Raw genomic sequence first — 22,842 nt, 5'->3', positions numbered from 1 at the left:
AAGTTATGAACCTGGAGCCATATTTACTGTCCAGAGACAGGATTCCAGGATATTTTACTAAACATGTGGGAATTTTAATCCAGATAAAACTCACTCATGAAATTGAGAGTTTTAATTTGTCATGGTTATTGTAAGGGGAAGTTTTCTCACTTCCTACCAGCATGAAAGACAAGCAGACATGAGTACAGTACAAAAAGGCAACACAAATTTTATTCTCTGTTTAAAATAACAAAACCGCAGGCCTGGGGAGAGACAGCTGCTCGTCAACTGCTCTGCCTGGCCATTATGCGCTTTACAGTTTATAGGGTTTTGAACTTCATGCCAAACATATGGTAATAGGTTCAACATTTACGACAAGTTACATGATCAGTACCAGCTCATAACACAAAGCAGTGGCACAATAGCGAGATATTAAAACAGCCATTATAGATAGGTGGAGCTGATCCCATTTCCCCTGGGCTGATCTGTTTCTGGAGGGCTCCCTTTGTGATTTGAGCTTCTTGCATAATCTAATCAGTTGAGCTATTGTCTGTGTTTCCCTGCTTGGAGTCTAAAGTGATTAAGGCTGTCTGAAGTGATTAGGGGGTGCAAGGAGCCTCTCCATGAGTCATCGCATTGCTGTGAACTGTTGACAATATTTTAAAATAAATTTGATATACACACGTAAAAATATCCATGATATTAAGCATAAAGGTCGCCCCCTTCAGTTATTTAAAATTTGGTACATATGAAACGATTCTGACCAATCCTGTGTTGGATTGATCTTGGGTTAAACTTCCTGTCAGGTCCAAAGATTTAATCCTGACACAATTAACACAATGAAAAGGAAAATTCTGGAATTGGATACTGAAGAACAGAGTTTAAAAGGAGAGATTATTAAATAGAAATGTTCCCAGACCGTGTGGTCATTAGATTGAAACAAAGGAAGGGTGCTGACATCCATTTGAGAATTTTTAATCCACCCCTTTTCAAACTGAGTCTATGTACAAAGAAAACCCCAAGGATGGTAGACGAGGGGGTCTGGAAAACATCATGATGGGGGCACCTATCTGTCCATGAGATGATCACAAAGCCCCATAATGCCCAGATACTAATTTTATTGAACCTATAATGTATGTAATCTATCACCATTCTGATTGGATTGTGTCCAGCCGGGATGGGCTGAGTAACTGGATAAGAATTGATGATATTCTTTGTTGGGTGGAGTTACACATGGTCAGCCCCTGTGGCTTCTCCCCACTGGCCTAGCTCAATAAACTGTTTGTCGATTGAATCAGGTTTGAGTGTTGAATGATTCTTCTGAGTTCATTCCCCACAACACACTGGGTACATTACCACTTCATCCTCGGGAGTGGCCTGATAGGCCGTGGTCCAGACTACATGTGGCCCTTGGGGGGCCTTTCATGAATCACATGTTTTTGCTTGTTGTAGATGCACATTCAAAATGCTTGGAAGCACAGATCATGAGTAATATTCCAGGGCAATTAGGACTAGCTTAGTGGTAAAAACTGGGCAGCATGGACAAGTTGGGCCGAAAGGCCTGTTTCCATGCTGTAAACCTCTACGACTCTAACTACCTTTTTTGTGGCCTGAAGTTCCCACAATTGGAAAGCAGCCAGATTAGTTAAATAGACAGCATTAATTGTGAGACAATTAAATAATAAATGATTCATTAATACATATGTTATAAAGGCTGGAAATATAAATTTGAACACAGGTTTATAACTTTTAGAATTATAAACACTTTAAGAATGGTTAAAATGCTGTGGGAATTATAAGATGTTCCCTTCCCATGCTGACAGAATAAAGAAAGATGAAAGGACTTGTTAACCTTGACTGGAGGGAATGAATCGGCTCCTGTTCAAGATGTCTCAACATTGAATGACTGATGTGAACCAATTATCGGTCAACACTTGGGCTACCCCAAGCTAAGAGATATCGTTTGAGAGAAAGGTATGTCTTAAAATTAAGACAATATGTGCAATTAGCTAAAAACCAAATCAATTTCATTATTGACAAGTTATAGACCAATTGGCTAATTCCTAACAATTAGCTGAGGATGGCTTTCTACATTTTGAAAGTATAAAAAAGGGGATTCGAGAAACCAATCTGGTAGAAGTTTTTAAAAGTTAACTTTTTTTATAGTTTGTTTATTAGTGTCACACATAGACTTACATTAACATTGCAATGAAGTTACTCTGATAATCCCCCAGTCGCCACACTCTGGTGCCTGTTTGGGTAAACTGAGGAAGAATTTAGCATGGCCAATGTACCCAACCAGCACGTCTTTCGGACTGTGGGAGGAAACCGGAGCACCCAGAGGAAACCTGCACAGACACGGGGAGAATGGGCGAACTCCGCACAGCCAGTGACCCAAGCCGGGACTCGAACCCTCTGCTGTGAGGCAGCAGTGCCTCACACTGTCCCCTACAGAGAGACGTTGAGAGCTGTTAGTTTTACAAGTTATCCACGTTTTCAGAGCCATCACTTCATGTCCTGGTTTGAGAAGGATGGAGAAGTTGAAGTTAAGCTCTCCTCCTTTTGCTGTTGATCGATACTTTGCTTTTTTATCTTTCTGACTCGTTACATTTTTAATGGTTAATAAACTTTCTGAATTCACCATTTAAAGTGTTCTTTCTTGCCATATGATTAAGTCACTGGAACCTGGTGTGATTTACGATGAGGGAAGTTATTGTAAACAAGAGAACCCTCATAAATCTTAGTTCAAACAAATCAAAGTTCTTATAAATGGAATGTTATCCTTTATTCTGAGAGAAATTGAACATAGAAGTAAAGATGTTATGCTTCAGTTGTGCAGGGCGTTGCTGAGATTGCACCTTGAACACAGGGTACAATTTTGTCTCCTATTAAACAAAGGATATAAATACATTGGAAGCAGTTCAGAGGAGGTTTACAAGATTGATTCCCAATCCAGTAGTGTGAAACATTAACACTGTTTCTCTCTCCACAGATGCTGCAAGACGTGTTGTGTTTTTCCAGTCCTTTCTGTATTTATTTTAAATCTACCTGTAGTGGTAGGAAAAACACTATTTACTATCCAGGATAAAATAAATGTCCTTCATCAGCTTTTGTGGATCATTTCAGTGGCAATGTGCTCTCCCAGGCTCAAAGAGCATCAGCGAACTAGAAGCAAAGTCGTGAGACCGGCCAGTCCAGCAGAAAGAAACCCTCCGACCCTCCCACTTCACCAACTGTCAGAATGAACATGGTTCAGTCCTGGATGTGATTAACAGCAGCAATAAAACAGAATCCAACCCCTGTCATCACTTGTGAACTCGCTGGTGTCTCAGCAGGCTGGATGACTGAGTGAATCCTTTCCCACACGCCCAACAGGTGCATGGTTTCTCCCCAGTGTGAACTCGCTGGTGTTCCTGCAGGTTTGATAACCGACTGAATCCCTTCCCGCACTTGGAGCAGGTGACAGGCTTCTCCCCGGTGTGAACCCGCTGGTGATCCTGCAGGGTGGACGAATGTGTGAATCCCTTCCCACACACACAGCAAGTGTACGGTTTCTCCCCAGTGTGAACTCGCTTGTGTCTCAGCAGGTTGCTTGACTGAGTGAAACACTTCCTACACTCAAGGCAGGTGAATGGTCTCTCCCCGGTGTGGCTGCGTTGATGGGTTTCCAGCTCAGATGGGCACTGACATGCCTTCCCACAGTCCCCACATTTCCACGGTTTCTCCATGGTGCAGGTGTCTTTGTCACCCTCCTGGTTAAACAGTCAATTAAATCTCACACAGAACACGGGTACAGTCTCTCCCCGCTGTGAATACTGCGATGTATTTTCAGGCTGTGTAACTGGTTAAAGCTCTTTCCACACTCAGTGCACTGGAACACTCTCACTCAGGTGTGTCTGTGTCTTGGTGTATTTCCAGTCACATTTATGTTATAAAAAATTCTGACGCAGACAGAACATTAAAAGATTTCTCCTTCAAGATTGAAAGGCCAATGATATTCGGGTCCCAATCAATCAAATGTCTGTCAGATGTTGATGTGACGTTTGATTCGAGATTTCTGTCTGTAAATCCCCACCTTCTGATATCCTGCAAAAGGAGATTACAAAATTCATCAGTGTCAGTACAGGACAGAAATTCAGAACAGACAATTCTAGTTTCTATGGAACATTCTTTCCTCTCTCATTCCCCAAACGCAGTAAATCTCCATCCCACACACTCTCCCTCAATTCTCACTCTGCTGTATCTAATATTCACCCTCCCAATTCTCCTGAAGGTGCTGATTGAGGCTGATTGACAGATCCATGCTCACGGCTTCCTGTCCTGGACACAGGGAGCTGAAAATCTCCATGCAGGCTGCCAGACAGATGTCTATAATACTGGATAAAAGTGTAACATACAGGACATTACTTGAGTAGTGGTAGAGCAGGGATTTGAGGAAGATTTATATTTAGGTAGGGAGAGCACATGATCTAGAACTCGCTGCCTATGAGGATGGTGGAACAGAAGATTCAATCATTTCAAAATGAAATTGGATGGGTACTTGAAGGAAATAAAACTTGCAGAGGAATGTTGATAGAGAGAAAGAACAGGATTCTACAGAGAATCAATCTGCAGTCCATAAGATGACGTGGAGATGTCGGCGTTGGACTGGGGTGGGCACACAACACCAGGTTCATCAGGTGAGTGGCCATTCACCTGATGAAGGAGCAGTGCTCCGAAAGCTCGTGCGATCAAATAAACCTGTTGGACTTTAACCTGGTATTGTGAGACTTCTTACTGTTTATAAGATGTACAGGTTAGGTTGATTGGCCATGCTCAATTGCCACTTAGTGTCCCAGGATGTGTGGGTTGGGGGGGCAATGCTCGGGGGGGGGCAATGCTCGGGGGGGGGCAATGCCCAGGGGGGGCAAAGCCCGGGGGGGGGGGGGCAAAGCCCGGGGGGGGGCAAAGCCCGGGGGGGGGGGCAAAGCCCGGGGGGGGGGGGGCAAAGCCCAGGGGGGGGGGGCAAAGCCCAGGGGGGGGGGGGGGCAAAGCCCAGGGGGGGGGGGAGGGACAGAGAGATAGTAAAAGTTTTTACAAATATATAAAAAGGAAAAGAGTAGCTAAAGTAAATGTTGGACCCTTAGTAGATGAGAAGGGGGATTTAATAATGGGAAACGAGGAAATGGCTGAGGCCTTAAACAAGTTTTTTGTATCAGTCTTCACGGTAGAGGACACAAATAGCTTACCGAAAATTGACGGTCATGGGACTGTAGGGGATGAGGTCCTTAAAATGATTACTATTACTAAAGAGGTAGTGCTTGGGAGGCTAATGGGACTAAAGGTAGACAAGTCCCCGGGCCCGGATGGAATGCATCCCAGGGGACTGAAAGAAATGGCAGAAGTAATAGAGGATGCGTTGGTTGTAATTTATCAAAATACGCTGGACTCTGGGGAAGTGCCGGCTGATTGGAAAACAGCTAATGTGACGCCACTGTTTAAAAAAGGAGGTAGACAAAAGGCGGGTAACTACAGGCCGGTTAGCTTAACGTCCGTAGTTGGGAAATTGCTGGAATTCATCATTAAGGAAGAAATAGCAGGACACCTGGAAAAAAATGGTTTGATCAAGCAGACGCAGCATGGATTCATGAAGGGAAAGTCGTGTTTGACAAATTTACTGGATTTTTATGTTGATGTAACGAGTGCGGTTGACAGAGGGGAACCAGTGGATGTGGTGTTTTTGGATTTCCAGAAGGCGTTCGATAAGGTGCCTCACAAAAGGTTGCTGCAGAAAATCAGGGTGCACGGAGTTAGGGGTAAAGTGTTAGCGTGGATTGGGGATTGGCTATCTAACAGGAAGCAGAGAGTTGGAATAAATGGGCGCTTTTCTGGTTGGCAGTTGGTGACTAGTGGCGTGCCACAGGGATTGGTGCCGGGGCCTCAAGTATTTACCATATGCATAGACGATCTGGAGGAGGGGACCGAGTGTTGGGTAACAAAGTTTGCGGATGACACAAAGATGAGTGGGAAAGTGAATTGCGTGGAGGATGCGGTAAGTCTGCAGAGAGATTTGGATAGGCTAAGTGAGTGGGCGAGGATCTGGCAGATGGAGTATAGCGTTGGTAAGTGTGAGCTTATCCACTTTGGAAGGAATAATAGTAAAATGGAAGCTGCAATGCTGCCCCCTGTTGTTCACTTCTCCCAGTCTCAGCATTGCAGAGTGTTTAAACAAGAATGGCACATTCAGCACCATGGAATGAGAACATTCGGACTAACTCTTCGTTATACAATTGTTCTGTTTGTATTAACAGTTCACAATCCAGGTCACAGATCTGATTCAGTGAGAGGAGGTGAGAGTGCCTTTGCAGGTTTTTGTACGGGCTCACTGCGCCTTTGTAACAGTGTGGGGCTCAGCGCACAGTGATACACGGCAGAGTCAGAGACATGGACCCCAGTGATATTTAAAGGAACTGTTTTCTTGTCCTTGTCCAAATCAGCAGAAAACCGGTCAGGGAAATCTGGAGACTTTTCTCCGCCCCCCGTGCTATATTTCTGCAGTAAATATCTCGGAGCTTCCCCGGGATACTGGATGTACCAGAAGAGATTTGGAAAAGCATCCGTTGTTGTGTAATTACAATTCACTATTACGTTCAATCCTTCCTGAACCGTTAATTCAGCCGGGTCCTGGGAAACTGAATCTTGGCCATTGATTCCTGCAACAAAATGTAGAATGTGTGAGAAATCTGTGAACAAATATAACCCATGAAACACACACTGAGGATCTGAGCTCAGACTCACCGGGCAGCGTGGTCATTGTTATCAGTAAAGCACACAGGAGATACATGGTTCCTGATTGGACAGTAAGCAGCGACAATGTTTACAATAAGTTGCTGCCTCTAGTCTTATATCACAGAGTGAACTCAGATCAGAGGCAGCTTCAAGTATTCAGAAACAGGGAGGCGTTTCTCAGTGCTGCGATTGGCTCATCTCCCTGAGCTGACGTCAGCTGCGAATCATAAAATCCCTGCAGTGCAGAAGGAGGCCATTCGCCCCATCGAGTCTATACCGGTCACAATACCACCCAGGCTCCACTCCCGCAACTCCATGTATTTACCCTGCGTATCCCCTGACGCTCGGGTCAATTTAGCATGGCCAATCAACCTAACCTGCACATCTTTGGACTGTGGGAGGAAACAGGAGAACCCGAAGGGGACCCACGTAGACACTGGGAGAACATGCAAACTCAGACAGAAAGTGATCCGAAGCCGGAATTGAACCCGGGTCCCTGACACTGTGAGACAGCAGCGCTGACCATTGTGGCATCATGCCGCCCCGTAACCAGTGAACCAATCACTGTTAGTTAATGATTTAATATAGCTGGCACTTTCCAATCACATTCCTTCCCTGGCCGTAAACTTATTTCTAAAGTCTTTGCTCTCTCTCTGCTCTCTCCCACATCATCACTTATTCTGTCTCATTAACTGGTTAACTCGCTTTCCTCAGAACTCAGTCCATCAATCTTTCTTAAGGCAGATCCTTTTTTCTAATTTAATCATTTATGGGTGACACGGTGGCGCAGTGGTTCGCATTGTTGCCTCACAGCCCCAGGGACACGGGTTCGATTCCAGCCTCGGGTCACTGTCTCTGTGGAGTTTGCACTTTCTCACCGTGTCTGCGTGGGTTTCCTCAGGTGCTCCAGTTTCCCTCCACATTCCTAAACTGTGCAGGTTTGCTGGATTGGCCACGCAAAATTACCCTAAGTGTCAGGGGATAGCAGGGTAAATATGTGGGTTACGGGGATAGGGCCTGGGTGGGATTGTTGTCGGGACAGGCTCCATCCTGCATTGTCGGGATTCAATGATTCAGCAGCCTAACGTACAGGGATTAATGAGTAGCATCCAGGACTCAACATAATTAATAGTTAGTGCTGTAAGTATACCGGGGATAAGTAGTCACTCAACTCTGCACCAGGAAATATTTCACGGACTCATAACATAGAAACTAGAAGCAGGAGCCTTCTCCGCCATTCATCGTAATCATAGCTGATCATGGAATTCAATATCCTGATCCTCCTTCCCCCTCGACCCCTTTAGCCCCAAGAGCTATATCAAATTTCTTCTTGAAATCAGACAACGTTTTGGCCTCAACTACATTCGGTGGTATTGAATTCCATACATTCAACACTCTCTGGATGAAGGAATTTCCCTTCACCTCAGTTTTTCCCTTATCTTCAAAAGATGACCCATGGTTCTGGATTCCACCATTGGGAACAGTCTTCTGGATCTACCCTGTCGAACCCTGTTAGAATTTTATAAGTTTCTATGAGACCCCCTCTCACTATTCGAAACCGCAGTGAATATAATCCTAACGGATTTAATCTCTCCTCATATGACAGAGCTGCCATCCCAGGAATCAGCATAGTAAATCTTCACTGTACCCCTCTATTCCCCAAATAGAAAAGCTCTGATTTCAATCAGTTATTATTTCTGCTCCACGGACTTGAAAATGGAACAATTCTGAGGCTGCATTTGATAATAGATCACTTTTAAAATGTGTCGCCGGGCAGATAGGCACCGAATCCAGAATTTTTCTAAGTACAGATTAAGGAAGTTATTCACCCGGGGTAATCTGCAGATTTTGTGCGGATGGGATCGGAGAATGGTTGGATTTGATCCGGGAATAATAGGATGGCAAATGTGACATTTCACAACACTGACAATGGCTGAGCTCAGTGGGGGAATATTATTCAGCTGGGGCTGTATTGTGGCCTTCATTTCCTGCGCATTTTCGTTGAGATCCGACTCTTTTTCTCTGACCCTGAAACGTCTGCGTCACTTTTTGTATGAGGCCCGCGGGAGCCTCATTCACTGTGGGTCTCAGTGGGAATCAAATTGTTGTCTAATTGTCCCAGCAGATAACAGGTTCCTTTGAACTCTCCAGCTGCTACTTTAATGCAGACTTTAACCAATTTATTTTGAGCTGGTTTCTGTTCAATAAACTGGCACTGACACACAAACACATTAAAATATTTTAGACTTTTCTGCATTTTCAGTCTGGAAATCTAATCCTGCCATTTCACTCTCAGTCAGGAACAGATCCCAGTTTTGCACCAATCTCTGATTTAGCAGCATGCTTCCAGCATTCACTGTTGTTCTTCCTGACTCTAAACACAGTTGTAAAGGAACTTCTGTTCCTGGTCTAGGAGCGCTGAAACATAGAAGGGAGTGACTGAGATTCTTGCACATCTCAGGATTAAACCACACGGGTACTTTGCTGTCGTGAAGAGAGACGAGGAAGAGCAAAGTGCTGTTTGTCCCTCTGTGACCCTGAAGGACTGCGTCCTGTTTGCCATATGATCCACCCCCGATTGTCTTTTCTGAGCTCCAGCCTGGTGATGTTAAACAGTCAGGTGGGAAAGACAAAAATCTACAACAATTTTAAAAAACAAAGCTGGTCTATTTCATATTTATTCAGAATATTAAACCTCAACGGATGAAGACTGTCAGAGTGAACACGATTCAGTCCTGGATATGATTAACAGCATCATTAAGAGTAGAATCCAAACCTTGCAGTCGTTTGTGAACTCGCTGGTGTGTTAGCAGGTGGGATGACTGAATAAATCCCTTTCCACAGACATTACAGGTGAACGGCCTCTCCCCAGTGTGAACTCGCTGGTGTTTCAGAAGATAAGATAAATGAGAAAATCCCTTCCCACAGACAGAGCAGGTAAGTGGCCTCTCCGCACTGTGAACTTTCTGGTGTGTCAGCAGGTTGGATGACTGACTGAATCCCTTCCCACACACAGAGCAGGTGAACGGCCTCTCCCCAGTGTGAACTCGCTGGTGATTCAATAAGTTGGATGAACGAGTGAATCCCTTCCCACAGTCTGAGCAGGTGAAGGGCCTCTCCCCAGTGTGAATTCTCTGGTGGTTCAATAGGGCAGATGGACGGCTGAATCCCTTCCCACACACACAGCAGGTGAATGGCCTCTCCCCAGTGTGAGCATATTGGTGCGTTAGCAGATCCTTTTTACTTTTAAAGCTCTTCGCACAGTGGGAACAATTAAAAAGTTTGTTATCAGAGTGAACAAGTTGATGTGTCTGCAAGTGGGATGACTGAATGAATCCTTTCCCACACACAGAGCAGGTGAACGGTCTCTCCCCAGTGTGAATTCGTTGGTGTGTCAGCAGATCCTTTTTGCATTTAAAACTCTTCTCACAGTCAGAACATGTAAACATTCTCTCATCAGTGTGAACAAGTTGGTGTGTCACAATGTGGGATGAGCGAGTGAATCCCTTCCCACACACAGGACAGGTGAACGGCCTCTCCCCAGTGTGAACCCGTTGGTGAGTCAGAAGGTTGTATGAATGGGTGAATCCCTTCCCACAGACGGAGCAGGTGAACGGTCTCTCCCCAGTGTGACTGCGCCGATGAACTTCCAGTTGTGATGGGAAACCGAATCCCTTCCCACAATCCACACATTTCCACGGTTTCTCCATGGTGCGGGTGTCCTTGTGTTTCTCCAGGTTGGATGATCAGTTCAAGCCTCATCCACACACACAACATACACGTAGTTTCACCCTGCTGTGAACTGTGATGTTTTTTCAGGCTGTGTAACTGGTTAAAGCTCTTTCCACATTCAGTTCACTGGAACACTCTCACTCGGGTGTGTGTTTGTCTCGATGCTTTTCCAGTCACAGTGATGTTTAATTTCTTTGCCCACAGGCAGAACAGACAAATATTTCTCTTTCTATATTCAAAGACCAATGATATTCAGCTCCGAAGGAACTGAATGACTTTGTCAGATGTGATGTCCGGTTTGAATTTTCTGTCTGCCAATCTTTCACTTCCAATATCCTGTAAAAACAGTTTAGAAAAGTCATCACTGTCAGAACACGATACAAACTCTGAACAGACAATTCTAGTTCGTCTGGAACATTTTTTCCTCTCTTGTTCCCCCAAATCTGTAAATCTCCGTCCCACACACTCTCCCTCTTCCCTGGGCTGAAATCCAAACCCATCTCTACCATTTCTTTCCTCCACTCCCAGTTTTCTCCCTCCCTCTCCTCTGTCTGGGTTCAGTTCTCCAGCTCCTGTCTGCAGACTGACAATAAAACCAATGGGTCTTATTGGGGATGTTGGGGCCTCCAGCGGGTGTTTGTGAATCCTTCCCGCCCACCTCCCAGGGTTTCCTTCCTTCCCAGAGATCAGAACCCTCATTGATTTGAGGCCAAAGTGTAACCTCTTATTTATTGTCCCCCTCCCCCATCCTCTGATGTGAACCATCCTCCAGTGGCTGAGCCAGGATGGGGCCGCTAACCTGGGCCTGTTCCCGGGAGGGAGGGAGGGAGAAGCCCCGCAGCTGCAAACCAGGGAGCTGACAATGATTCTGAAGGGTTTGCGGATCCACAAAGTGTTTCCAAATCCTCCCAGCCACCGCCGAACGCTGACTCCGCTTCTCCGGGACAAACAAGCGCCAAGGCCAGCAATGACACTGCGCATGCTCCACATCACAATGCCCGGGAGCTGATTGACGCCAGCTCCGGACCAATAGGAAGAGGGGGCGGGACTGGAGGACCGAGCGGGAGCGGCTGGTCCTCCAACCAATCGGAGTGAATGAGGGGCGGGACCTGAAGCATGCGCAGTGCGGGTAATGGCGGCGGCGGCGGCGGACGGACGGTTTCAACTTGGAAGCGAGAACAATACAAGGTAGAGGGCGGCGCGCGGGGAATGATAAATGTGGCGGGTGGGTGGCCTTCAAAAAGAATACGGCCCGGCCGGACATCTTAGAGGCCGCGACAATGGCTGAGGGGCCGACAACCCCAGCCATTGCCTTGACACAGGCCTCGATGGACATGTCGGGGTGGGCGTAGCACTTAACCCCGAGCTGCCGCGTGAGCAACGAAAAAGGTGGCAGGGCCTTGGGAGCGGCGGGGGCTCTGGCAGCCGCCACGCCCGCATAGGTGGGCCGAGAAGGCTCTGCCACGGCAGGACGTATAAGAGGAGGGAAAAATAAGGGAGGGCAGGGTAGGTGGATGGGGATCTAGGTGCTCTCTCCCCGGAGCGAGAGAGGAGAGAGGAGGAGCAGGAGGGAGGACGAGGGACAAGGCACGGAGGGGGGCCGGTGCCCCAGTCAGGGGGAAAGAGGGGAGGGGGTGCCGGTGTTGGGGGCGCCGGTGTTGGGGGCAGCAGCAGTGGGTGGGGGACTTTACTCCTCCAGCCCTTTTGGGCGCAAACAGTTCAAGTCCGGGGTGTCTTCACCGCCGCCCCCCCCCCCAGATGGAAAAAACAGTCTGAATTTACTTCACCCCCCCATCCCTTTCAGGCACCGACCTTCTGATGATGAGGGCACCAGCCCAACCACTCAGTCCCTCGATGTTGAAACGTGCAGTCCTCCCTCCCATAGATGGAAAGAAAAAAGAAAGAAAGTCACTCCGTGTCCTCTCTCCCTCCAGGGAGAGAGCACCCTCCAGTGGGCGGACGGACGGAAGACAGGCAGGCCAGACGGCAGGCAGGCCAGACGACAGGCAGGCAGGCAGGCCGGACAGCAGGCAGGCAGGCAACAGCTCACCTTCCTCCCCCTTCCCACTTTGATGCTGGAATTAACAAATTAACATTCCTGCCCGGTTCTGACCCGGGGACCTTTCGCGTGTCAGGCAAACGTGACAACCACTTCACTACAGAAACAACCTCTCTGATGTTGGAGACAGGAGGAAGTTTCAGTCTGTCTGAAGCTCAATCTTCATTCACGCAAAGCCCGCGCTCTGATCAGCTGGAGGACCAGAGTCCTTCCGGTCCTTCAACTCTTCCTATTAATCAACACCTCAGAAGGTCAGGGGGCAGGATCTGCCCTGCAATTCGCAGCTTCCCCCTCTCTTGGACATGCGCAGTCCCGGGCCGGGGGGAGGGGGAGATTACCGAGCAGCTTCTCGCTCTGGCCGGAGCCGCCAGCCGGTTGCCTGGAAACCTTGGCTCGATGTGGTGCAGGGGGAGGGGAACAATGGGTGGGGGTGGGGCTCCCGGGTCCGTGCGCCCGGGCCTGAGCACTGGAACCCAGAGACGTCACCGCGGAGCAGAGTGATTCCTATTGGCTGATTCAGGCAGGACTCCATTGTGACATCACAAAGGGGAAGTTGGCCAATGATGATGTAATTTAAACAATGCCTGAGATCACTTCACTTCTTGGTCAGACCCCCTTTTCAGTCCAGTGCTACTTGGAGTTTACCGTCAATTCAACAACTATTGGGTTACAAGTCCCTCACAGTTCTGATCACAACTTCATGATAAAATAATTTAAATAATGCATGAGAACGCTTCTTACCGGACTACCTACCACTGGTCAGACCCCCTTTTTACAGATTCGGGAATCTCAGCCACTGAACACCAGCCGGTCCTGGAATAAGTTTCATTCTCACTCATTCTGAGTAAATATTCTCACCAGGTCCTCTGTCAGGACCCTGCTAAGCAGCTTTAATGGTTCATGATTGCAGAAACTGAGCAGTCACAGGAATGTGGTCAAGATAGTCCAGTCCCATAATGCCGCACATTTAATCTGCAGTCCTTCAGTTATAACAGAATATGTGGCTGTATGTAGCCGCCTCGGCCACGATCAGCGCCAACACTGCCTTCCTGAACTGCTATAATGCCGAAGGTGTAAGTACACCCACAGTGCTGTTAGGGAGGGATTTCCAGCTACACATTCCACACTTCCTCTCGACTGTGGGTGGATACGCGATTGAGACATTTCATTCAACTGCACTCAAGCTGAGTTATTCAAATCCCTTTATTGTACGGGACAATATATTCATGATTTCTTTAAAACAGAAATTAAACATTCCCATTTGATTTCAGGTATTAACATATTCTGTTAGTTTGTTCTTTATTGTCAATGTCAGGCTAGGGTTGTTCCCCTTGGAGCAAGGAGGTTGAGGGTAGATTTGATAGAGGTGGACAAGATTCTGACAGGTTTAGATAAGATGGACAAAGAAAAGCTGTTCCCATTAGCTGACGAGAGAAGGACGAGGGGGACACAGATTTATGGTTTTGGGTCAGAGAGGAAGGGGGGATGTGAGGAAGAATATTTTGATGCAGTGAATGGTAATGACCTGGAACTCGCTGCCTACGAGGGTGGAGGAAGTGGAGACAATAAACAATTACAAAGGAAATTGGATGAGCATTTGGGAAGTTTCAAACAGAAATAGTAACTCTTAACTTCCTCACACCCTGTCACTCTGTGATCCGTGTGAAATCTGAAACCAGGTATTCGCAACAAGACTCAAAGAGCATCAGCCCACTGGAGGCAAAGTCATGAGACCGGCCAGTCCAGCAGAAAGAAACCCTCCGACCCTCCCCATTGACCAACTGTGAGAATGAACAAAATGCAGTCCTGGATGTAATTGAGAGCAGAAACAATAACAGCAGAATCCAACCCCTGAAATCACTCATGAGCATTTTGGTGTCTCAGCAGGGCGGATGAAACTCTGAAACCCTTCCCACACTGAGAGCAGGTGAATGGTCTCTCCCCAGTGTGAACTCGCTGGTGTGTCCGCAGGGTGGATAATTGACTGAACCCCTTCCCACACTGAGAGCAGGTGAACGGTCTCTCCCCAGTGTGAACTCGCTGGTGAGTCCGCAGGGTGAATAAATCAGTGAATCCCTTCCCACACTGAGAGCAGGTGAACGGTCTCTCCCCAGTGTGAACTCGCTGGTGAGTCCGCAGGGTGAATAAATCAGTGAATCCCTTCCCACACTGAGAGCAGGTGAACGGTCTCTCCCCAGTATGAAGGCGCTGGTGCGTCTGCAGGTTAGATAATTGACTGAACCCCTTCCCGCACTGAGAGCAGGTGAACGGTCTCTCCCCAGTGTGAACTCGCTGGTGCTTCTGCAGGTTGGATAATTGACTGAACCCCTTCTCACACTGAGAGCAGGTGAACGGCCTCTCCCCAGTGTGAACTCGCTGGTGTCTCTGCAGCTGGGATACCCGAGTGAATCCCTTCCCACACTGAGAGCAGGTGAAGGGCCTCTCCCCAGTGTGAGCTCGCTGGTGTCTCTGCAGCTGGGATACCCGAGTGAATCCCTCCCCACACTGAGAGCAAGTAAATGGTCTCTCCCCAGTGTGGCTGTGCCGATGATCTTCCAGCTCTGATGGGGCTCTGTATCTCTTCCCACAGTCCCCACATTTCCATGGTTTCTCCATGGTGCAGGTGTTCTTTCCTTTCTCTTCAGTTGAACACTCGTCCACACACAGAACAGTCCCCCCACCCCCGCTGTGAATGGTGTGATATTTATTGCTGTGTAACTGGTTAAAGCTCTTGAGTCAATGCACTAGAACATACTCACTCCAGTGTTGCAGCGTGTTGGCACTTTTCCAGTCACACTGATGTTTGAAATCTTTTCAAGTCACCAGACCGGACAACCATTTCTCCTTGATTTAAAGGCCGATGATATTCAGGTCCCGAGGAATATGACTCTGTCAGATCTAGACACAACGTCTGAGATTTCGGTCTGTGATTCCTCTTTCAATTTCCTGTAAAACAAGTTTGCAGAGGTCATCAGTGTCAGTGCAGGATAGAAATTCAGAACAGACAATTCTAATTTCTATGGAACATTCTTTCCTCCCTCCAGACTCGAAACATTGGCTCTATTCTCTCTCTATCTGGGGGATAGCGTGGGAAATGATGCTGCGGTAGATCAGCCAATTCTCAATGAATGGTTGAGGCAGTTCGATGGGCTGAATGGCCAACCGCAGCTCCTGTTTCTTATGATTTGTGTGTGGTGGACAGGAAGCAGTGAGCATGGATCTGTCAATCAGCCTCAATCAGTACCTTCAGGAGAATTGGGAGGGTGAATATTAGATACAGCAGAGTGAGAATGGAGGGAGAGGGTGTGGGATGGAGATTCACAGCTTTGGGGATGAGAGAGGAAAGAATGTTCATTGGAAATTAGAATTGTCTGTTCTGAATTTCTATCCTGTGCTGACATTGATGATGTTTGTAAATTCCTTTTGCAGGATATCAGAAGGTGAAGATTTAAAGACGAATATCAAACCAAACCTCACATCAAAATCTAACATAGTCACTCAGTTCATTGGGACCTGAATATCATCGAGCTTTGAATCTAGAATGGAAATGTTTCTCTGCTCTGTCTGCTTCAGGAGATTTTAAACATCAGTGTGACTGGAAAAGCACCGAGACACACACACACTGAAACATGCACACACCTGAGTGACTGTGGAAAGAACTTTAACCAGTTAAACAGCCTGAAAATACATTGCAGCAGAGAGACCGCACCCATGTTATGTTGTAACTGAACTAATTGTCAAGCCTGGAGAGTCACAAGGACACCCGCACCATGGAGAAATTGTGTAAATGTGGGGACTGTGGGAAAGGATTCAGGTTCCCATCTGCACTGGAAACTCATCGGCGCAGTCACACTGGAGAGAGACCATTCACCTGCTGTGTGTGTGGGAAGAGATTCACTCAGTTATCCCATTTACAAACACACCAGGGAGTTCACACTGGGGAGAGACCATTCACCTGCTGTGTGTGTGGGAAAGGATTCACTCGGTTAAACAATCTGCTGACCGACCAGCGCATTCACACCGGGGAGAGACCGTTCACCTGCTGTGTGTGTGGGAAGGGATTCACTCAGTTGCCCAACCTGTTGAGCCACAAGGTCACTCACACCCAAGACAGACCCTTTAAATGCTCTGACTGTGGGAGTGGCTTCAAAAGCTCTCGAGAACTGATGGTCCACCAACCCATTCACACTGACGAGAGACTGCTTAGCTGCTCTCACTGCACAAAGAGGTTTAGGAGGTCATCCACATGGCAGAGACACCAGCGAGTTCACACTGGGGACAGACCGTTCACCTGCTCTGTGTGTGGGAAATGGATTCAATCGGTCATCCAACCTGCAGCGACACCAACAAGTTCACAAGTGATTGCAGGGGTTGGATTCTTTCTCTCTCAATCTTTCTCTCTCTCTCTCTCTCAGCAGATTCGATGAATGATTGAATCCCTTCCCACAAGTGGAGCATATGAACGGTCTCTCCCCGGTGTGACTGCGTCGATGAGATTCCACCCCAGATGGGGCTCTGAATCCCTTCCCACAGTCTCCACATTTCCATGGTTTCTCCATGGTGTCGGAGTCCTTGTGTCTCTCCACAATCAGTGCACTGGAACACTCTGATACGGGTGTGAGAATCTCAGTGCTTTTCCAGTCAAAACCTCTCCTTCCAATATCCACTGAAAGGAGTTTACAAAAATCATCACTGTCAGCACATGATAGAAATTCAAAACAGACAATTGTAGTTTCTATGGAACATTCTTTAAATCTCCACCCACACCCCTCACACATACACTCTCTCTCTCATTCCATTTAGCATTCTGCGGCACGGTGGCACAGTGGTTAGCACCATCAGCTCCAAGTTCCCCTCCAACTCATCCTGACTTGTCTGACATCCAGGACTAAGAGAACAGAAATGTTTTCCATATAAATACTGGGAAGTCTGAACCCATTGTCTTCAGTCCCCACGACAAACTCCACTCCCTGTCGGAGCCGGAACCAGGCTGTTCACAACCATGGTGAAATATTTCACTCCAGGATGAGCTTCCAGCCACATCATCATCAAGACTGCCTATTTCCACCTCAGTGACATCGTCCGACGCCACCCAGTCTCAACTCATTAGACCATAAGACACAGTAACAGAATTAGGCCACTCGGCCCATCGAGTCTGCTCCGCCATTCAATCTTGGCTGATATTTTTCTCATCCCCATTCTCCTGCCTTTTCCCCATAATCCCTGATCCCCTCATTAATCAGGAACCTATCTATCTCTGTCTTAAAGACACTCAATGACCCGGCCTCCACAGCCTTCTGCAGCAAAGAGTTCCACAGATTCACCATTCTCTGGCTGAAGAAATTCCTCCTCATCTCTGTTTCAGAGGATCGTCCCTTTAGCCTGAGGTTGTGCCCTCTATTTCTAGCTGTTCCTACTAGTGGAAACATTCTCTCCACGTCCACTCTATCCAGGCCTCGCCGTATCCTGTAAGTTTCAATAAGATCCCCCCTCATCCTTATAAACTCCGATGAGTACAGATCCAGAGTCCTGAACTGTTCCTCATAGAACAAGCTCTTCATTCCAGGGATCATTCTTGTGAACCTCCTCTGGACCTTTTCCAAAGCCAGCACATCCTTCCTTAGATATGGGGACCAAAACTGCTCACAACAGTCCAAATGGGGGCTGACCAGAGCCTTACGCAGCCTCAGAAATATATCCCTGCTCTTGTATTCCAGGCCTATCGACATGAATGCTAACATTGCATTTGCCTTCCTAACTGCCAACTGAACCTGCACGTTAACTTTAAGAGAATCTTGAACAATGACTTCCAGGTCCCTTTGTGTTTCTGATTTCCTCAGCATTTCCCCATTTAGAAAATAGTCTGTGCCTCCATTCCTCCTTCCAAAGTGCATAACCTCACACTTCTCCACATTGTATTCCATCTGCCGCTTCTTTGCCCATTCTCCTAACCTGTCCAAGTCCTTCTGCAGCCCCCCTGCTTCCTCGTTACTACCTCTCCCTCTACATATCTTTGTATCATCTGCAAACTTAGCAACAGTGCCTTCAGTTCCTTCCTCCAAATCGTTAATGTATATTGTGAAAAGTTGCGGTCCCAACACTGACCCCTGAGGCACACCACTGGTCACCGGCTGCCATCCTGAGAAAGACCCCTTTATCCCCACTCTCTGCCTTCTGCCAGCCAATCCTCTATCCATGCCAGGATCTTACCCTTAACACCATAGGCACTTAACTTATTTAACAGTTTCCTCTGCACCACCTTGTCAAAGGCCTTCTGGAAATCTAAATAAATCAGGTCCACTAGTTCTCTTTTATCTAACTTCTTTGTTACCAGATATGATCTAAGGAGATCCATCAAAGATGCCAAAAGACAATACTGGACCAAGCTAGAGTCCCAGGCTAGCCACACCAATCCCCGCTGACTATGGCAAGGTCTGCAAGACATAACAGTCTCCAAGGTGAAGATATGTAAAATCGCCGGCTCCAACGCTCCTCTCCCTGATGAGCTCAATGCATTCGTTTTGAGCAAGAGGTCAGCGAGAGCATGCCCTCCACCCTGGAAGCCCTGGATGAACCTGTATCTGCGGTCTCCATTGCAGATGTCAGAGCAGCTTTCTTCAAGGTCAACCCACAGAAAGCAACTGGCCCGGATGGGATACCCGGATGTGCATTCAGATCCTGTGCGGATCAGCCGGCAGAGGTATTCACAGACATCTTCAACCTCTCTTTACAACAATCTGAGGTCCCTATGTTTTCTCTGTATAGCGCACAAGAAACAATACTTTTCACTGTATGTTAATACATGCGACAATAATAAATCAAATCAAATCAAAAGCTCCTCAAAGAACTCTAACAGATTTGTCAGACATGACCTCCCCTTGACAAAGCCGTGCTGACTCAGTCCTACTTTATCCTGCACTTCCAAGTACTCTGCGATCTCAGCTTTAATAATGGACTCGAAAATCTTGGCAATGACCGAAGTCGGGCAAATTTGGAACCCTCACCCATTCCATTGTGACCTCACACTCTCACCCATTCCATTGTGACCTCACACTCTCACCCATTCCATTGTGACATCACACTTTCACCCATTCCATTGTGACGTCACACTCCGACCCATTCCATTGTGACGTCACACCCTCACCCATTCCATTGTGACATCACACACTCACACATTCCATTGTGACGTCACACCCTCACCCATTCCATTGTGACATCACTCCCCGATCACAATCCCTGCCGGCCTCCCACATGCAGCCTCAATGGCGGTGATGCACTATCTATCAATCAAGTAAAGACTAGTTTGTTTGCAAGAACAAATCGGCTTTTATTCGCAAAAGACTTGGAGCACACACCCATGCTGATGAACTGGTCCAGCAACTGAGGCAGGAGGGTGGGGAGCAGTCACCTTCATACCTGGACGGGGGGGGGGGGGGGGAGGAGTCTCATGCAGGGCTGGCATGGGCATGCCCAGACATGTCACACACACACAGGCAATAAGCTTAACAGTGGTTTACCACAGGCGGCAGTCAGCCTGGGTCTAACACTACAAGCTGCTGCTCCATTTGGTACAAATGGGGGGACCGGGAAGTTCATTTCCGGGGTTTGGGTTGGAACAACATGTTTATGAAGCCTCTCCACCCACCCGCCACATTTAGCATTCCCCGCACGCCGCCCTCTACCTCGGATTGATCTCGCTTCCAGGTTAAAACTGTCCGTCTGTCCGTCGCCATTACCCGCACTGCGCATGCTTCAGGTCCCGCCCCTCATTCACTCCGATTGGTTGGAGGTCCAGCCGCTCCAGCTCGGTCCTCCAGCCCCGCCCCCTCATCCTATTGGCCCGGAGCTGCCGTCAATCAGCCCCCGGGCATTGTGATGTGGAGCATGCGCAGTGTCATTGCTGTCCTTGGCGCTTGTTTGTCCCGGAGAAGCGGAGTCAGCGTTAGGCGGTGGCTGGGAGGATTTGGAAACACTTTGTGGATCCGCAAACCCTTCAGAATCATTGTCAGCTCCCTGGTTTGCAGCTGCGGGGCTTCTCCCTCCCGGGAACAGGCCCAGGTTAACGGCCCCATCCTGGCTCAGCCACTGGAGGATGGTTCACATCAGAGGATGGGGGAGGGGGACAATAAATAAGAGGTTACACTTTGGCCTCAAATCAATGAGGACTCTGATCTCTGGGAAGGAAGGAAACCCTGGGAGGTGGGCGGGGAGGATTCACAAACACCCGCTGGAGGCCCCAACACCCCCAGTAAGACCCATTGGTTTTATTGTCAGTCTGCAGACAGGAGCTGGAGAACTGAACCCAATCAGAGGAGAGGGAGGGAGAAAACTGGGAGTGGAGGAAAGAAATGATGCAGATGGTGAGATGGGTTTAAGCCCAGGGAGAAGGGAGAGTGTGTGGGACGGGGATTTACAGATTTTGGGGAACAAGAGAGGAAAAAATGTTCCGGAGAAACTAGAATTGTCTGTTCAGGATTTCTATTCCGGACTGACAGTGATGACTTTTCCAAATTTTTTTTTACAGGATATTGGAAGTGGAGGATTGGTAGACAGAAAACTCAAACGAACATCATGACTGGCAAAGTCACTTTGTTCATTCAGAGCTGAAGATCATTGGTCTTTGAATGTGGGAGGAGAAATGTTTGACTCTTCTGTCTGTCGGCAAAGATTTTAAACATCAGTGTGACCGGAAAAGCATTGAAACAAACACACACCCGATTGAGAGTGTTCCAGTGAACTGACTGTGGAAAGAGCTTTAACCAGTCCACAGCCTGAAGAAACATCACACAGTTCACAGCAGGGTGAAACTACATGTATGTTGTGTGTGTGGACGAGGTTTCAACTGATCATCCAACCTGGAGAAACACAAGGGCACCAGCACCATGGAGAAACCGTGGAAATGTGTGGATTGTGGGAAAGGATTCAGTTTCCCATCACAACTGGAAGTTCATTGGTGCAGTCACACTGGGGAGAGACCATTCACCTCCTCCGTTTGTGGGAAGGGATTCACCCATTCATACAACCTTCTGACTCACCAAAGGGTTCACACTGGGGAGAGGCCGTTCACCTGCCCTGTGTGTGGGAAGGGATTCACTCGCTCATCCCACATTGTGACACACCAACTTGTTCACACTGATGAGAGAATGTTTCCATGTTCTGACTGTGGGAAGAGTTTTAAATGCAAAAAAGATCTGCTGACACACCAACGTATTCACACGGGAGAGACCATTCACCTGCTCTGTGTGTGGGAAAGGATTCATTCAGTCATCCCACCTGCAGACACATCAACTTGTTCACTCTGACAACAAACTTTTTAATTGTTCCGACTGCGAAGAGCTTTAAAAACAAAAAGGATCTGCTGACGCACCAATATACTCACACTGGGGAGAGGCCATTCACCTGCTGTGTGTGTGGGAAGGGATTCAGCCGTCCATCTGCCCTACTGAACCGCCAGAGAATTCACACTGGGGAGAGGCCTTCACCTGCTCAGACTGTGGGAAGGGATTCATTAATTCATCCAACCTTCTGACACACCAGCAGGTTCACAGTGAGGAGAGGCCATTCACTTGCTCCGTGTGTGGGAAGGGATTCACTCTTTCATCCAACTTATTGAACCACCAGCGGGTTCACACTGGGGAGAGGCCGTTCACCTGCTCCATGTGTGGGAAGGGATTCAGTCAGTCATCCAACCTGCTGACACATCAGAGAGTTCACAGTGCGGAGAGACCATTTACCTGCTCTGTCTGTGGGAAGGGATTTTCTCATTTATCTTATCTTCTGAAACACCAGCGAGTTCACACTGGGGAGAGGCCGTTCACCTGTAATGTCTGTGGAAAGGGATTTATTCAGTCATCCCACCTGCTAACACACCGGCGAGTTCACAAGGGACTGCAAGGTTTGGATTCTACACTTATCGATGCTGTTAATCATATCCAGGACTGAATCATGTTCACTCTGACTTTTTTCTTCTGTTGAGGTTTGATATTCTGAATAAATGTGAAATAGACATTTGATTGAATCATTGTTGTAGATTTTTGTCTTTTCCATTTGAGTGTTTAACGTCACCAGGCTGGAGCTCAGAAAGGGCAATCTGAGGGAGGATACAGTAGGAACAGAACTTCATTCTAGACCCAGTCCTTCAGGGTCACGCTGAGAGGGACAAACAGCACTTTGGTCTTTTTCGTCACTTTTCACTGACAGCAAAGTCCCCGTGTGGGTGAATCCTGAGGTGTGAAAAAAATGTGTCCCAGCCGCTCTTTTCCATGGTTCCGAGCTCCCAGACATGGAACAGAAGCTCCTTTACA

The 22,842-nt window shown here is 47.6% G+C and overlaps 2 protein-coding genes across 9 annotated transcripts; one reads left to right on the top strand and one right to left on the bottom strand.

Annotated features, from left to right (window-relative positions):
- Positions 1 to 183: 183 nt before the first annotated feature.
- On the bottom strand, positions 184 to 13,022 carry LOC144486717 (uncharacterized). Of its 8 annotated transcripts, none has more exons than XM_078204729.1 (4): positions 12,292 to 13,022; positions 9,524 to 10,815; positions 6,594 to 6,671; positions 184 to 4,065 (listed from the first exon to the last, which is right to left on the bottom strand). In XM_078204729.1, coding segments are annotated over exons 2-4 (1,014 nt in total). In that variant the 5' UTR covers positions 10,458 to 10,815; positions 12,292 to 13,022; the 3' UTR covers positions 184 to 4,063. The 8 variants fall into 8 exon arrangements, 7 of the variants coding, with proteins under 7 accessions (XP_078060855.1, XP_078060856.1, XP_078060857.1 ...); XM_078204730.1 differs by lacking the exon at positions 12,292 to 13,022 and adding an exon at positions 11,279 to 11,467; XM_078204728.1 differs by having other exon boundaries at positions 3,975 to 4,065; positions 6,554 to 6,671; positions 12,292 to 12,430.
- LOC144486729 (uncharacterized) lies at positions 11,571 to 22,549 on the top strand. The gene is made up of 3 exons (XM_078204756.1): positions 11,571 to 11,667; positions 15,968 to 19,238; positions 21,063 to 22,549. The coding sequence occupies exon 2, from the start codon at positions 16,309 to 16,311 to the stop codon at positions 16,963 to 16,965; it is 657 nt and encodes a 218-aa protein (XP_078060882.1). The 5' UTR covers positions 11,571 to 11,667; positions 15,968 to 16,308; the 3' UTR covers positions 16,966 to 19,238; positions 21,063 to 22,549.
- The last annotated feature ends 293 nt before the right edge of the window (positions 22,550 to 22,842 follow it).

Source organism: Mustelus asterias, unplaced genomic scaffold, assembly GCF_964213995.1.
Source record: "Mustelus asterias unplaced genomic scaffold, sMusAst1.hap1.1 HAP1_SCAFFOLD_433, whole genome shotgun sequence".
Taxonomy (NCBI): Eukaryota; Metazoa; Chordata; class Chondrichthyes; order Carcharhiniformes; family Triakidae; genus Mustelus; species Mustelus asterias.
Note: the sequence above shows the minus strand (reverse complement) of the source record. Positions and strands in the feature narration are given on the sequence as shown.